We start from the raw sequence: 18,250 nt of genomic DNA on the forward strand, positions 1-18,250 counted from the left end.
TTTATGACACCCTCTCCCCAGGAACATTATGACACCTTTTCCCCAGACACATTATGACACCCTCTCCCCAGGAACATTATGACACCCTCTCTGCTGGCACATTTTTACACCCTCTCCCCAGGCATATTATGACACCCTCTCCCAGGCACATTATGACACCTTTTCCCCAGACACATTATGACACCCTCTCCCCAGACACATTATGACACCCTCTCCCCAGACACATTATGACATTCCCCCTGACACATTATGACACCCCCAGACCACTGTACTTTCCTGTAGAATGAGTAGGGAAGCTCTTAGTATAGTAAAATTACCTAATCGCATGAGATTTAGAGCTCCTCAGCTTGCTCTGCAGACTGTGTATTGTACAGCTCTCTCCCCTTAAAGCCGAGTGGGTGTACACACACTCGCCGCCCATTGGGAAAAAAAGTATGACAATGAAATAAAATAAATCCATACCTGGCTGGTTCCAGTGGAGGCCCGGGCTCCCCAGGCATGACCAGTCCCCGATACTTTGCACCCACCCCCTTTTTAGCACCTCTGTCTATACTATTATATCAATCGCTATGGAATGTGTGGTGTCATGCAAACATTGTAACAGAGAACATTTATTTTATACATTTTAGATATAATGATGTAGATAACAGGTGTAAAGAGAGAATAATGATTTATACCAGTATTCAGTTAAAACATGGCAATGTTAACTTTAGAAAGTATTTGAATCACGGAATAAGTAAGGTTCATTTACTAACCACAAAAAGTAATAAACTAAAGTATATTGAAACATTCGTGAATTGTTTCTGAAAAGCATGTGATTTTGTAGGCCAAGATGGCAGCATCTTTTGAAATGTCAACGTTTACATGGTAACAGTTTGGCAGAAACATTGTAATCTTTGCTATATGCAGCTTAGGTGCACGCGTGTGCTTTGTTATGCTCTGGTTTGCGGAAACAAAATTTAATTTTGCTGGACAAGATTATTTAAATGAGATAAAGGGTTAAAGAGGATGCATCTACAGGAGTGTTGCCCTCTGTGGACTTAAATTCCCCACCACTACAGAAGTGGTGGAATTTGGGTCTCATCCTGTACTTAAGTTATAACAATAGAAATGTTTGCACTTTCCAGTTGCACTTCTGCCGGAAATACCAGTTCTTGGGGCACTTCATCATATGTAATAAAAAGCTTCAAACACACAAAAGTGACACATGTAATAAAGACAGCATCAATGCCCATAAATGAGGCTAAACCGAGCAGGAATAGAACAGGAATGGGCTGATTCTAGAGTGGTGGAAAGTTTGACTTTGATGAGACATTTTTACTGATGTCACCAGGTGCATTTTCCAGAGCATCCACCAACCCACAAAACTAGGCACAGATTGATTTTATGGGAGCATTTCCTAAAACAGTTAAGAGTTAGTGCACCGTGAAATGCACTTGGTGCAGTAGCTTCATGTGCGCACAACAAGAAGTATCAGGTGTCCTTAGATTTTGCGGTTCGTAAAATGTTTCTTTTTGGGACTATACCTCCAAGCTTACTGATTCACTGAATATATCTGATATGCCCATTGCACAAAGGCAGGCTGGGCTGGGGGGCAGGGGGGATTTGCCCCCTTGGCCAGTCCCATATTGGGCTAGCTTGTACTGGGTCACTGGGCCACCTGCATTTTTTGCCCTTTAAAATATTCCTAATAGGCTGCTGAGTAGAGTCTTAACCTGCGGGCTAAAATTTGCCAGCCCTCCCCTGCCAATACACCTATCAAAAAAACAAAACATAATAACATATTTTGTAGCTATAATCAATATTTATTATTTTACTGAAATATATAATAACTAAATACATGTTTCAGACTCTGGAACTAAAACTGTGTATTTAGCACATTAGTATAATCCTTTAATTGTTATAGCATTTAAAGACATCCGTTCAAATTCAACTGTGCTATCTTGTAATTAAAGCTAATTGACACAGCATGGATGAAAGTGAAGTACAAGATACAGTCTTACATACTTATCACACCTATTTTGGACATGTAATTTTGTTTTGCAGAATGGCAAATCCCCTGGGCGCTCAGCAAGTCGTTCAAGCAACATTTCAAAGGTTTGTGAAACATGTTTCCTCTTCTTATAATTGACAGAGCATTTTTAGGTGTCTGAACATTACACCACATTATTATACGCACATTCCATGCACATTCTGTATTGCACCTGTCAGCTTTAATTTAACATTTCTTTTTGACTTTAATTAGAATTATGCACTGTCACTCCAATTTGCACATGTCAAGATTTTCACATATCGTTTTGCTTTCATGTGATTCTTAATATCTACCCAAGACAAGAGAACAAATACAAAGACTGAATAAATATTTATTTTATTGTTCCCATCTTAAATTCACTAAATGTACTACATCTGAGTGTTTCTAAATAAGTTATGAAAATCATTATAGATATACAGGGTGTTCGGAAAGTCACTGTGCACTTATGTATATTTATTAACACACACGTTTCAATATACAATGTATAATACATGATGTAAACACGAATGATAATTATGTTGAAAATGATCACCGTTAGCATCAAGACAGGCTTGGATCCTTTCTATTTTGTTTCTAACACCTCTATCAGTTGCTCGCTATTTTATATGGGAAGAGCCGTAAATTCTTTCTCACGGCCTTATGAGCAGTTTCAAGACCACTATCATGCTGCTGAGCTAACTTTCGTAATGATTTTGATGGACTCTGCAGCATACTCTCAGAAATATCCAACAGTTTCTCCTCCAATAGCTTTGCTGGCCTTCCACAGTTTTTGGCATCAACCACAGATCCTGTTTCGTGAAACTTATTGATACTGTTCCGAACTGCATTGCGATGTGGAGCAGGTGTGTCTGGGAATTTTTCAGCAAATCGCTGTCGCACCACATCTGTGTATCTATCACCTTTTCAGAATACATGTTCAATTAGCCATACACGTGCTTCAGTTGTTAAAACCATATTGGGATCAAAATCTGAAACAAAATATGGGGTCTTGTCATAAAGCAGTGAAAACAGTGGAGAAGTGGAGAAACACCCATGGCAACCAATCAGCTGCTCCGTATAATTTTATAATATGCAAATTAAAAATCTTACCTCAAAGCTGATTGGTTGCTATGAGCAAGTTCACCACTGCTTCAATTCTCCACTGTTTTCACTGCTTTCCGAAAAGTGCACAGTGACTTTCTGAACACCCCCCTGTATTACACTCATACAAAGGCATGCTTGATGATTATGTGTCAATCCTGCCCCAAAGTTTGTAAATGTTATTAAATACATTGATTTGCCAGTATAAGAAATGAAAATATTATATAATAAAGACAACAGGGATAGCTTTAAAAAATTAAAAATGGTCACAGGCCTCTTGTGACATCACATAACTGCTTTTGTGCCAGTAGAGACTAGTTTTACGGCACTGTGCAGGTTTTTGTTCGGCAAACCCCATCTTTTGAAGAAGCACTTTAACAGTTTGTGGCTAACACTTATCGATAACTAAGTAGCTCTTTTCTTTTGATGCAACAAGAATTAGTAAAGTATAACATTTTAATTAAAATTACTTATACCCCATTCACACTGCCTCAAAAACCTGGGTTACTTCCGGGGTGAGCCCCGGCAACCAAGGTTGAGGCTAAGTGTGAACGTGTCCCCTGCATCTACCCGGGTCCGATGACCCGGGAATTGAACCTGGGTTTTCTGTAGGGTTATTCCGGGGTCCGACCCAGGTAGGAGCCAGTCGGGAACGGTAAGACCCGTGTTTTTCAACCCAGGTCTCACCAAACTCTATTGAAAATTAAAAAAATAAGTAAAAAAATCCATCATAAGACGAGCCAATCAAAGCTCCTCTTGTGATGTTTCCAGGCAGACCCAGACAGATCCAGGAATTTGTCAGGGTTGGAGGCTCTGTCACCCGGCAATATCCCCTGTTCATATACCCGGGATATTGTCAGGGCAGCAGTGTGAGCACAGTATTACTAGCATGTGTAATTTAAGATGTGTATGAGTGGTGAACGAGATATCAATTTGAAATTTTTTTTATTTTATAAGAGTGAGCGGAATATGCATTTGAAATGTGCTTTTGGCAATGTTTATCACCTTTGACTAGTCACAGAAGACATGGTTCAACAGGTACACAAAGCTGTCTTGGCAAATGGGTAACTGTAATTCCCTCTCTTGAAAAACAGTTATTAATTACATAACATTCTCCTTACATGGTTTCAGCTTGTTTATAGTGCTTTACATGTTGAGTAGAAAACCTTATCCTACACTATTGAGCCCCAATACTTATGCATATATCTGACTGACTGCAATTTTGTACCAGGCAGTGAGTGACCTCTTAAATTGTTGTTTCCAGATCCCCTGCTCCACTGAGATAGATACTGCCTGCTGGATATTAGTAAAGTAAAGCAGCCTGAACTTAGTTCTACATGATTGTGGAAGTCTAACAATTGACAATATGATTAAGATTAAAACTGGTCTTCTTATGAGCATGGCCTTCTCACCTCTTTGTCTGTATTACCCAGTATTGAATATCATTGTGTTTGTCCCAATTGTAAAGTGCTGCAGAATTTGCTGGTGCTATATAAATAAATGTTGATGATGATGATCTACTGAATCTCAATTCAGGTTCACTGTGTTAGTTGTGGAATGAAAATGAAAATTTAGTCTGTAGTTCTGGCAATGTGCAAGATTATCAATTGAAACTCTAGGTGCTTCTGCCGGCCTTCTTCACACATGTGACTTTTAAAATGTGTAAATGGTCTCATTGGAATCAATACAGATCATGTGATTTGTTTCATGAGACTAATCACATACAATTATGCTATATATAATGATCGCAAGTGTAGCCCTAACACATTTTGACGCTGCTTTTTCTCTGACCAGTGCTGTGTTGTACAGACTCCTGACTAGAATTTCAGAAATTATATATAGTAGAGTATCCATTTTAAAACATTATCAAATATCTTATTAAGGCTTCGGAATCCCACCACTTTTGTAACAAATGACCAACTTTGTCAATCATTGTTGTCACTTGTTAGTATCAACACATATTTCTATTTTAAGCGAGAACTATTGCTGACACCAGACTTTGTCAACCATATTTTAGTTTCAAAAAGGGTTGACTTCGAAAAATACATTGTTTTAGCACTCTGTCATTTTACTATTGTTGTTGTTTCTTTGTTTTCCCTTGAAACATCTTTGCATTTGGGAAAACTATAACCAGTGGGCACCTCTGAGCCCTATCTAAGGACAATGAAAATAAACAACTCTACCTGATGATTTAAGGAAACGGCTCAGAAGAACAGAAAGAAGCCAGAAACATGAAACAATGTGCAGTGTATAGCAATAAATAAACAAATAAATAAATATCAAGCATTTTAGTCTATCCAATAAAAATTCAGAGACCATGAGTCTATGGTGAAATTTAGGTTTCTCTATTTATCATGCAAATATATCTATATATATATATATATATATATATATATACACACACACACGAATATATCTATATATTCGTACATATATATCTGTATATACATGCATATATATGTGCATACATATATATATATATATATATATATATATATATATATATATATATATTACATATTGTGGCAAGAGCCCGCTACTGCAGAAGCACACGCGTACAACTTCTTCCTTTTTATGGTTCTTTATTGTCAGGATGGTAACAATTGTTTGACACCATATACTTGCACAGCAATCATGGAGACCCTAAATGCTTACTATACATAGTCCAGCTCTCTGTCAAGATCAGCCAGCTATCCCAGCGTTGATCTCTCTGAACAATAAAACAAGCAGGGTTTTATACCTGACACTCCTCCCACAGGCTTAGTTTGATGGACAGGTGACACACCCACCTTCTCTTTAAAAAGGACACGCCCATCCCTGGCTCTGTTTAGACTTTCAGATACACCCTGTCTGTTTGCTGAGAGGAAGTAGCTTTTTAAATCTTGTAAGTAAACCAACTTTTACTTCACATGTTTTTACCTGGTTTAATCGCCACCTAGGTACATAACTGTGCCAATGTTTTACTCTACTTCCCTGCTTTCTCTGAATATTGCCAGCTTAATGCCTCCTTTTGTTACAATATATAGATAGATAGATAGATAGATATAGATATACATATATAGATAGATATACATATATAGATAGATAGAGATATACATATATAGATATAGATATATAGAGATATACATATAGATATACATATAGATATATAGAGATATACATATAGAGATATACATATAGAGATATACAGATATAGAGATATACAGATATAGAGATATACACACATATATATATATATATATATATATATATATATATATATATATATATATTTGTTTTTGCATGGCAGAAATGATGTATATAAATTGGTAGGTGGTAGAAAAAGAGCATCATGTTCATGGCATTAATGCCTACTTTCAATGTAATGTATAGGTCATTTACCTATTTCAGAAATCAAGTATTTTGGTAATCTTTCCTTGGTAGTTTGCATAATATAAATGTTTCTGTGACAGACCAAGAAAGTAAGAGGGCCTGGTGCAGAAATGATAAATATGACCTCAAATCAGTGATATTATAAATAAACACCGGTTATCCCACACATTATAAGAACACTGGTACTATACATTATACCAGCATTGTTTCCACAGATTATGCCAGCAATGGTTCCATGCATTACACAGTTTTTCGTTTAGGGGCAGCACAGTGGCTTAGTGGTTAGCACTTCTGCCTCACAGCACTGGGGCCATGAGTTCAATTCTCAACCATGGCCTTATCTGTGTGGAGTTTGTATGTTGTGTTGGAGTTTTTGTGGGTTTCCTCCCACACTCTAAAAACATACCAGTACTTTAAATGGCTGCTGTTAAATTGACCCTAGTTTCTCTCTCTGCCTGTGTGTGTGTATATATGTTAGTGAATTTAGACTGTAAGCTCCAATGGGGCAGGGACTGATGTGGATGAGTTCTCTGTACAGCGCTGCAGAATTAGTGGCGCTATATAAATAGTTGATGATGGTTTAGTGCATATTCCAAGTGCCACAGTTTGTCCGTTTATCGCATACATAGGTGCACTCCCACATTACTGTTTAGGGAACTGCATGTGGAAAATCAGCCTGTGCCTACTTTAGTGGTATTGTGAGTCTGACTGGAAATGTGCTATGTCAATTCCTGTTTACTTAAGGACCACCCTCTTCATTAATTTAAGCGACTCAGCTTTTCGATATAGCCTGAATTACGTAAGATAATCAGGAGAGTGAGGGGAGATCAGACTATCTTTATTTAGAGATGCTCAGGCTCGGTTTTCCGAACCCCCCGAACATCGACCAATCCGAGTACCGAGTTGAGCCGGCTCAGAACCTTCACACTTCCTCGGATATGAGTCGAGGCAAAACGTCATTGTTGCGTCGTTGGATTTTGGATTCCATAAGTACCTCCCTCCCAAGGAGATCCAGCGCGATTGCTCACACAAAAACAGGGGTAGCAGTGTTTGATCAAAATCAAAACCAAAACACGGAGGTCAGTGAACATCCCTATCTTTATTACATGTTTCACTTTTGTTAATTTGATGCTTTTGATGACGTTCAGGGAATGCAAGTCCATTTGTAGAGAAAAAAATGTTCTGCAGCCCCTCACTAAGTGGTCCCCTTAAAAGAATCTTTTGCACCCTTTGAATCTCATTTAAATAATCTCGTACCACAAACTGAAATGTGTGGGCTTATAGCTAGGAGCATACAAACACAAAGCTTTCAAGCGGCATGATCACCCTGAAGCACCCATCAAAAGATGCACTTTTACAGTCCCACAGATGACTCCAATTTTACAAAAATATGGAAAATCTTTACAGAGTGGCTAAAATCTTCTCATGCACATGCACTGTGGAAACTGCAGGCTTTGCACCTTTGTAGATTACATTTTGTGGCAACATTGCTTCCAGGTTATTGTGTCTGTGTCATCTCCAAGACTTACCAGCATCAATCTCACACATTACACCAGCTGTGTTCACAGTATAACATATGTGCATGGTCCTTAGATGTTATCACTTTAGCAGCTTGGGATTCATTCCAAAATTCCACCACAGAAGTTCCACAATTTTTCACATCATCATGATGTGCCTATTTAGCTGGGAATAAAACTCTTTGCACCACTTTAAAATATTTATTGCTACAAAGTGAACAGTGACATACAAGGAATGTGGCGATGTTAACATTACAAACTGTTATACAGCAAACTGGTCTTTAATGTCTGGAACATTAATACATAAAGATGAATAGTTCAAAACTATGGATCTGTTTTTAGAGAAGCAGACTGATAAAATGGAGTGGGCCATTAATTTATTATAGAAGCAATTTGTCACAAACATTACAACAAGTACGGGCAATTGAGCAGAGGCTGGGAGACACTGTGGGCCAGATTCATCAAGGGATGCAAACTGAACGCAATATGTGCTAGTTTCTGAATGCACATAATTCATGTCTGTGCACGCCCAAATTCAACAAGGTGCAGATCTGAAGATACGTGTGCTGATGAGTATGGGTGTAGGTCTGCTCTACTCTACCAGACAATACACTGCAGGATACGTCCATTACATATGTGGAATATAAACTCACAAAAGAACACACAGTAAAAGAAAAAGAAATACATTAAATTCAGTCATTAATGATAAAACATTAAAAATTAGAATTTAGACTTAGACTAGCCATGTAGCGAGAGCAAGAGATACGGCAGAAAAACAAGTAGCTGAGAGATGCCCAGAGCTTGAATCAAACGTTGCTGTCACGAAAGCCAGATAGTTGGAATGGTCTTGATCTCTGCTAGAGTGACAGCTTAACCCCAGAGAGGTGCGGAGTCTAACGGAGGAGAGATATTCACCAGGGATTCCCGCAAGGGAATATGGTCTTTGCTGCTCTCAACCGCAGGTCACGGTCCTCTAAGGGGAGCAGAGCAGATAATTCAGAGAACCACAATGTAACTTTAAGCCAAAATGATAGGTAGCCTCAGGTGTATGGGAATTCAGGAACAGGACGGATGCTGTGCAATGAAGTACAGTCACAGGTCTTAACAGCAGTATAAGCTAAACGATGATGCTGTGAAGCGATGAGCAGCAGGAGTCAAAAGGACTGAGGTATACGCTAGTGTAGTAATTCAGGAACAGGACGGATACTGAGCGAAGCACTCTAGTCACAGGTCTCAACCGCGGAGTAAGCTGAACAGGTAATGCTGTGAAGTGGTGAACTGCAGGGAGCAGAAGCACTGAGATCCACACAGGTGTTATAACTCTGGAACAGGATTGATGATGAACGATACTCTGCAGTGAGACCACAGGTCTTGACTGCGGAATAAGCTGAACAGGTAATGCTGTGTAGCGATGTACTGCAGAGAGCAGGAGCACTGAGCTCCACACAGGTGTTATAACTCTGGAACAGGAGCGATGATGAGCGATACTCTGCAGTGATGCCACAGGTCTCGACTGCGGAATAAGCTGAACAGGTATTGCTGTGTAGCAATGTACTGGGGAGAGCAGAAGCACTGAGATACACACAGGTGTTATAGCTCTGGAACAGGACCGATGATGAGTGATACTCTGCAGTGATGTCACAGGTCTTGACTGTGGAATAAGCTGAACAGGTAATGCTGTGTAGTGATGTACTGTGGAGAGCAGAAGCACTGAGATCCACACAGGTGTTATAACTCTGGAACAGGACCGATGATGAGCGATACTCTGCAGTGATGCCACAGGTCTTGACTGTGGAATAAGATAAACAGGTAATGCTGTGAAGTGATGAACTGGGGAGAGCAGAAGCACTGAGATCCACACAGGGGTTATAACTGTGGAACAGGACCGATAGCGAGAGAAGCTGCAGTCGATGAATGAACGGCCTAACTCGCTGTGAGGATACCGGGTTTAATGTAACCTTTTGCACCGCACAGCTGCCCTACCCGGTACCTACCCAAGGTTCAAAATCACCCAGGCAAATATCCAAAATAATACAAATAAGTTTATTAACAAAATGGTAGCACAAAACAGCAATCAATATATTTAAATAATAACTTGCAACAAATAAAACTCAGTCTGGCACAGGCATCATACAGGGTATAATGAAAACACATCACCAGTATCCTTGTCACTTTCAAGGACTGCTGTCTATCAATCCAAGCTTATCCCCCTCTCTCCTTTAAGGCTACTGGCAAAGGTAGTGGCCTTCAGTCACTGTCACTCTGCTTTTGGCGGACACACAGCTTCCCAAGACCTAAAGAGGTATTTCAGGGCAACAACAGTACTCCAGGTACCTATTGTCCCTTTCCTGTCAGGGGCAGAGATCAATATCTCAACGTAAGACTTCAGCTATCACTTGGTAGTGAATGCCAATTTGCTGTCCTTTGTAGCTATCTTTTAAGCCTAAAAATGATCAGCAATTTCAGGACCTGCCTGATTGGTCCTTTTCTGTGTTTACCTTTTCACAGGTAAACATACAGACAAAGGGATAGCAGATGAGTCACTCCTGATTTAATTAGGGACAGGTATCATCATCATTTATTTATATAGCGCCAACATATTCCGTAGTGTGGGTATTGTTCTGTGGCTATACAGCCAAATTTGTTTAAACAGGAGAGATCCCAATCCAGACACATTTACATTTAAATATACAATGCAGTCCTCTGTAATTAAACATAGAGCTCTGTCTGTGGACCTTTTACCCATCTTGATACATGAGACCTCCTGGTGTGATGTACATTCATACTGGTGGACAATAATCCTTTTGACTAAGCTAAGACAATGGACTAGTCTGCAAGATAACATTACATGCTGGCAGACATTTTAACTACTTTCAAAATAGAATATACACAAGCTTAAATATGACTGACAAATATGAGGAACCAGAGGGCTAAAAAATTATATGTTTTTATAGTCCGCAGTTTGTGAGAAATGAGGTGCAGACAGGTTGAGGGGATACTAGTACCTTGTTTCCCCACACTCGCGCAGACAGGAGCAAAGGTAAGTATGAGCACGGACAGAAGTCAGAGGAGATGCTTCAAATCAGGTAGGGAGACCTGATGGTCTAACATAGAAAGGAGGAGGACCCTTATAAAGGGAACTGGTTGGTGATCGTCCTATCGCTGTGGAGCAGAGTTTTTTTAATGGTTCCCGGAGTTGCGCATGTGCAGAATACTAGGCAAGATTACAGTAGACCTGCAGTATTTTCATAATACTGGCAGTAGCCTAAGGTAGATAGGGCCATCTGAACAGTTAAATGTGTGGACTTCCTGAAGCATGGGGCCCTGTGCAGTAGCATCTGTTATACTCCAAAATCCATCCCTGGGCATTGTACAGAGCCACCTCCGATGATTCCATTATTATTATTTATGTAAACTATCTATGAAGCCACAACTCAGTACAATTAAGTGACAAATTCTTCCATATTTTCAAGTTTGGCATTAGTCACACTAAACACACAGCCCAAGCTTGATGGACAGGTTACACTCCTACCTTGTCTTTATAGAGGAGTTCTCATCAGGTGATCTGCTTGATTAACCTCACTGCAGACATACCCTGTCAGTTTGATGTTAAATGTGGAAACAGACACTTTCAAACCCCTTCAAAACAAGTAAGTTAAATCATACACTTTACTATTATATTGTCACACAGATGTCCCCCTCCTGTCCATCTTTGAACTTGGTACACTGCTGTATAAGTTTGTAATGTCTGCAGCCTTTTCCTGAAGACTGTCAGCTGAATACCTAATTCTTCTCTTAGTGGCCTATAGCAAACCACTTCTTTTGTCACATATTGCTTCCCCTAGCTTCACCAAGTAGGTTGGCACAGATTTTGCGAGGAGAGTAAATTTTAGAGACAATACATCCAGGTTTATGTTCTACTGTGAACCTGAAATGTTGCAGCTCCAAGAACTAGGAGGTTACCGTGGCATTTACCTCCTGGGTGTTCTGCATCCACAACAATGGTGCATGATCTGTTATTAATGATAATTCTCTAGCTAGGAGATATTAGCACAGAACTTCTGTAGCCCATTTTATGCCAATACCTTCCTTCTCGACGGTTGCATATTTTTGTTACCTTGGAAGTAACTTCCGACTCAGATACAGGACAGGACTTTCTATTCCATCCTTTTCGTGTAACAAGACTGCTCCTAAGCCAACAACTGAGGCATCAGTTTGCAGGAAGAACCTCTGGGTAAAGTCAGGTGCTTGTAGCACTGGAGAGGAACAGATGGCTAAGCGAAGACAATTTTTCTTTAACATGTCCTTAAGTGGAGAAGCTCTAGTTGTGAAAAGGCCTAAGAATCGCTTGTAGTAACCTACAAAGCCTAGAAAGTGTTTAACTGCAGTTTCATTTCTGGTCTTGTCAGTTTTTGACTGCTTCCTCAATGTCTATTTGGGGATTACTTGCCCTCACCTGACAATGTATCCCAAATATCTTGTCTCATAGCTCTGTATCCACTGTCAACTCCACAGACCTCAATGAAGTCAAGACTGCCTTGACTTTGGCCAGATGTAACTTCCAGTCTGGGGTAAAAATAACTATGTTATCTAAGTAAGTGGCTGCATAAGCTATATGGGGGTCATTGCTATTTATTCATGGCCCTTTGAAAAGTGGTAGGTGCCCTATGCAACCCAAAGGATAGGACTCTATATTAAAAGAGACCATCAGGAGTGGAAAATGCGGTCTTTGACTGGGCTGAGGAAGTGAAGGGAATTTGCCAATACCCCTTTGTTAAGTCAAGAGTAGGCAAATAGTTACTTCCAGTTAGATTTTCTACCAGATTGTCCACACATGGCATCGGATAGGCATTGAACTGGGATATGCTGTTTAACCGTCGTTGCAGAACCGAACTCCCATTGGGTTTTTGGACAAGCACAATTGGGCTGTTCCACTCACTATTGAATTCCTCAATCACGCCCAGCTGGACCATCTTTTTAATCTCCTTTCTCACATCAGCCCATCTGGATTTGGGAAGCAGTATGGCTTCTGCTTCCCGACAACTCCCAGCCGAGTGACATTGTTGCTTTAAATTAAAGTAGTGCGCCCAGGAATAGGAGATAAGACATCCCTGTTCTGAAGTATGATTTCCTCAGCTGGCTCTATGGGCACTTCAGACTTTTCAGTGACAGTACTCACTACCAGAGGGGAGGGGTACTCATCATAACATGGTTTAAGGAAATTGACGTGGTATATTTGTTCCTCTCTTCTCCTCCCCTATTGACAAACCCTGTAATTGACAGGGCTGATAGCCTCTAGGACTCCATACGGACCTTGCCAGTGTGCAAAAACTTTGCTTTTCTGACTTGAAACCAACACCAAGACCTTGTCCCCAGGATGGAAAGATGCAGTCCTCCCTTATTTTCTTCAGTGCCATTTTACAACAGATAGCATGTAGGGAGGAGATTAGCTGCGGTGCTCTTCTCATGAAATAGTGTTAAGGGTGATCCGACCAGGGATATAGGAGAGCAGTAGAATCCTGTCATTATTGTAAGGCAATGCTCTAGAGAATAGTCAGCTACAATAGTTTGATGAACAATTGCAATCTTAATACATTTTACAGACTAGTGGCTACTGGTTGTTGTTGATGCATTGCATTGCATATATCTATATATCTAACAGTAATAGACAGTATATACAGACTGCGTTAGATCAGTGCCGGATTAAGGGAATGGAGGCCCCTGGGCTAAGGGGACCTCCATTCCCCCGTGAGGGCCCCCCCCCGTGATCCGAGCTGCCCTCCCCCCCGGCACTTACCTCATTCCCTGGCGTGCTGTACACTCTTTACTGAGGAGGTCTCGTGAGAGTGAGTCTCACGAGATCTTCTCAGTAAGGAGACTACAGCTCGCCGGGGAAGGACCGCAGTGAAAGTGCTCAGCAGCACTGATCGCGCCGGGGGCGCCCCCGCCCCCGACCGATCAATAATGCTGCTGAGCACTTTCAAGGGCCCCCTGGATGCCATTGGCCCCTGGGCTGTAGCCCAGTTATGCGTTAGATAGATATCATTCTGAACTAACTAGTATATTCTTTGACAAAAACAGCGTACTTTTGCTGTCAGACTATTAGAAGCATAATCCAAAAAACAGATTTATTTTAAAAGTGAAAGTTTTTCTACTGAAAGTAATTTTGTGTGGGGCAGTGACAAGTGAAATAATTTTGAAAAAAACTGGGTGTTTGCATGTGAGATTCAGCAGCAGTTGCACATCCTCAAAAATATATATATTGTAATCTTTTCTATTTTCAATACTTTAATATTCTGGAAGGATAGTTCAGTGAAATCTATATTTAAAGGAGGCTGTTAGTGAGGGTCAGCACGCAGCTAGACACCCCTAAAAAAGACTATATATTGTAATATTTTCTTTTTTTCAATACATTTATATTTTGGAAGGGTCATTTAGTAAAATCTATATATAAAGAAGACTGTTAGTGAGAGTGAGCACGTAGCTAGACCCCCAAAAAGGCTCTGTTTTGTGATCTTTTCTATTTTCAATACGTTTATATTTTGGAAGGATCATTCAGTGAAATCTATATTTACAGAAGACTGTTTTTTAGACGTTTTTTTCTGGGCATTTTCGACATTCAGTGACCGTATGTAGAAGAAGATTGGAGCAACTGCAAAAAAAATTTTTATTTGCCATGCCATCAAGTGAAGCAAACCCATTAGATAAATTAAATAACCAAAAACAATTAGTGTAAGGTGCAAGAGATAAAAATGTACACACTAAATTTTAAACTTTATAAAGTCATTATGGAGAGTGAAGAGGAAGTTACAATTGTCATTAGATGGACAGAGGCATCAGTAGACATTTTAAAAAGTGGATACCCAATTGTAAAGAGCTACCTAACTTGCTTTCAATATATAAATAAATGAGGATGCTGACATATAAATGAGGCCTGCATCCCTACTGCAACAATTGAAAGATTAGCCACACAATACATTGCCAAAGTTGCTTAAAGCATGGTTTTCAATACCTTGCCGCTATATAAATAAATGAGGATGCTGAGAGATAAATGTCGACTGCACCCCTACTACAACAATTCAAAGACTAGCCACACAACATATTGCCAGAGTATTCATCGGTTGCCAAGAGCATAGCTTTCATTACCTTGTTTTACAATTATGCACTGTGCCATAATGCTGCCCTTCTGAATCAAACCAGGCGAATCGTGTAAATTTATGGAGAGGGAGGAAAAATCATTCCCAGGGGTGAGCTTTGTCAACCCTGGGTTAAAGGGAACTGGCCAAGACTTTCAGCGGAGGTGGTTTCCAAGACCCATGTATATAATTATAGAATGTATATAAATTATATTTATTTGTTCTATTAGTGACGTGTAATAAATATGTAGCAGAGACAGTTCAGACAGGCCAAAAGTCGCCCTTCCCACACATGCAAGTATTTATTATAGTTACATTGATGCACATTTGGTTGTCCATAACATGTCTTAACAATGCATTTGAAAGTCTACAGTATGAGAAATTAACAGGACAGATTTTGCCTCTTGCAAAGAATATATAGATGTGATATGATGCCTGATGATTTATCCTATGTGATGGAGATAGAGAACCGTAAAGCATGGTTCATTTTTTTTTATTGAATTGGAGAAAGCGAATGCACTGGTGGCAGATTTACAAAATCCTTCATTAAGACAACAGGGGACAACTACGGACAGCAGAATTAGTAGACATTTAAAAGATGATGAGAGAGCACAATGTTAAATGATGCAAGTAAAGATGGCATTGTCCTGGGGGTGAGATACATCTGTGCCATAATGCTGCATTTCTGAATTAAACTAGGGGACTCGTAAAAATGTATGTGGGAGAGAGGGTGGAAAAATCATTGTATCGGGGTAAGCTTTGTCCAACCCTGGCTTAAGGGGGACTGCCTGAGACTTGCAGCAAAGTCGGTCACCAAGTAGGGGTGTACTCACTCTGATGTAAGGGCAACCGGGACATCTCAAACTGCCTCTGCGTCCCGGCTAGCAGCAGGCAGCCAGGGCATGCAGCTTTTTAAATAAATTATTGCTGGCTTCTGAGTGGACGTGGGGGGCATGCTCTTGGCCCCATTTCTCCTATGTCCATGCTACCGATTCCTGCTCATTCGTATGTTGACTTTGGCCAACATTGGTGAAAATTGGGACTGTTGTAAAGATATCATTGAAAATAAATTGGAAATGACTGGAAATTAATACCAATGCTATAAATAGTATGTAGGAGCAAAAACAGCTCAAATAACATAATTTTACCTATTTTTCACAATTTTTAATTAAAGTCAGATCCAAAAGCAAAATCTTTCAACAAAACCGGTAGCAAAGTCGAAACACGAAGTTGGGTTAGAACTGACACCAGTTTTGAAAACGAAACACGAGAGTCAGCCCACATCTCTACTTCCCGGTATTTAAAGATTTAGAGCTGTGACCCTTGGATAGCTGCCAAGTGTGCCAGCAGACTGGCTGACTCTGTATTTACTGAAAAAGGTGAACATTTGGTTGGGTATAACTATATAATTGGAACCTAAATAATGGGAACACTTTTTTCACATTTTTTACAATATTCTAAATATTTGCCTCATTCTGCATTGGGTTGTGAAATTTTGCATGTTTTGCAAGCAGATATTGTTTTAAATTGCCAGCAGTCTCATAATTTTTCACTGCTGGAAAAATGTGGTCAGTTCCAAAAGCGAAGTAGATCCCTGGAGCAATGGATGTATGATAGTGTCAGGGTCCCTAGAGATATAGATAGATAGATAGATAGATAGATAGATAGATAGATAGATAAATAGATAGATGAATGGATAGATGAATAGATAGATAGATAGATAGATAGATAGATAGATAGATAGATAGATAGATAGATAGATGTATATATATATATATATATATATATATATATATATATATATATATATATGTGGCAAAGAGGGTGGTTTGCAACAGGCTTCTAAAAGTGGAGTTAAGTATTTAGTTGGGAATCTGCAGAGAAAGGCTACAAACAGAGTTGAACTTTTGTACAATAATGCACCTAAGTTAAAGAGATACAAGTGGAGGACCTATGTGTGACAAAATAATAGTAAAAAGCCTGATTTAACTTATACATATTACATATATTGAAGTGGTCCAAATGCATCTCTTTCCACAATTTACAACAGGCTGACAGGGTGGGTCTACACTGAGGCTAATGAAAACAGCACACATGCAGGGAACTCCTTTTTAAAGGCAATGTGTGAGTGTCATGTGTCCATCAAGCTAGTGTTGTGGGAGGAGTGTAAAGTATTTAAATCTGTCTTCTTCATTTAGATGTGTGGAGGGAGCTGGTCTCTGTTATTTTAGCGTTTGGGTCACAAGGAAAGAAGTGTGTGCAAACTTTATGTTATGAATTACTTTGCCATCCTGACAAAATAGCAAAGTAAACACAAGAAGGTGTTCATGTGTGCATCACCTGAAGTGAGTCTGTGTCACCAGATATAAAAAAAAATGGAATTGTGCGTGTATGTTGTCTGTTCAAGTGACTGTTCGTGTTGGACTCAATTCAGCCATTTTTTTAAAATAAAAAGCAATGTGTGCATATGATAGCACACATTGTAGTATTTTGTCCTAGCCATGCATTAAAAAGGACAAATAATTGTTTTGAAATATGAACTATTAGCCAAAGTTAAAAAAAAAACACAAAATACTACAGTAATTAACATTGCACACTACGAATAAACAAATACAACTGTAACAACTTTTGCATACGATAGACCATGTATGAAGGTTTTAAAGAGTTGAACATACTATGTTAAATATTTGGTTTCATTTTTATTTTTAGGCAAGCAGTCCAACAGGCACTGCCCCAAGGAGCCACTCACAAACATCCGTCTGTCCATCAACTCAGGATATATGTAGGTATGTAGAGTATGGTTAAAAAAAAAAGTAACTAACTACACAGTAAGCTAATGCATAAGAATATTATTTTACAGTTTTTATTTTTTAATTAGATAAACATATGTACAGTGTTCGCAGTGGGCTAGTATATAGTGGTATGCCATACCACTACTTCTCCAACCGCTTTGATTATAAAACTGTCAAATTCCATTCACTTACATTTTCCATACCACCACTTCTAAGTTCCCATACCGCCAATTCTAAATCACCTCTTTAACCACTGCATATGCATATATTTTAACATTACATTGTGAATTTTATTTTTGCCTTTTTTACATTTTGTATTGT

At 39.3% G+C, this 18,250-nt stretch overlaps 1 protein-coding gene across 3 annotated transcripts in view; it reads left to right on the plus strand.

Annotated features, from left to right (window-relative positions):
* The window catches only part of MARCHF1 (membrane associated ring-CH-type finger 1), a 214,644-nt gene that overhangs the window by 74,398 nt on the left and 121,996 nt on the right, over positions 1-18,250 (plus strand). For 2 of the 3 annotated variants that reach the window (XM_075198007.1, XM_075198020.1), the window contains 2 exons: positions 2,047-2,097; positions 17,847-17,923. In XM_075198007.1, coding sequence (XP_075054108.1) covers positions 2,047-2,097; positions 17,847-17,923 — 128 coding nt within the window. The remainder of the gene's footprint in view (positions 1-2,046; positions 2,098-17,846; positions 17,924-18,250) is intronic. The other variant, XM_075198012.1, reaches the window with a different exon arrangement.

Source organism: Mixophyes fleayi, chromosome 1 (assembly GCF_038048845.1).
Source record: "Mixophyes fleayi isolate aMixFle1 chromosome 1, aMixFle1.hap1, whole genome shotgun sequence".
Lineage (NCBI taxonomy): Eukaryota > Metazoa > Chordata > Amphibia > Anura > Limnodynastidae > Mixophyes > Mixophyes fleayi.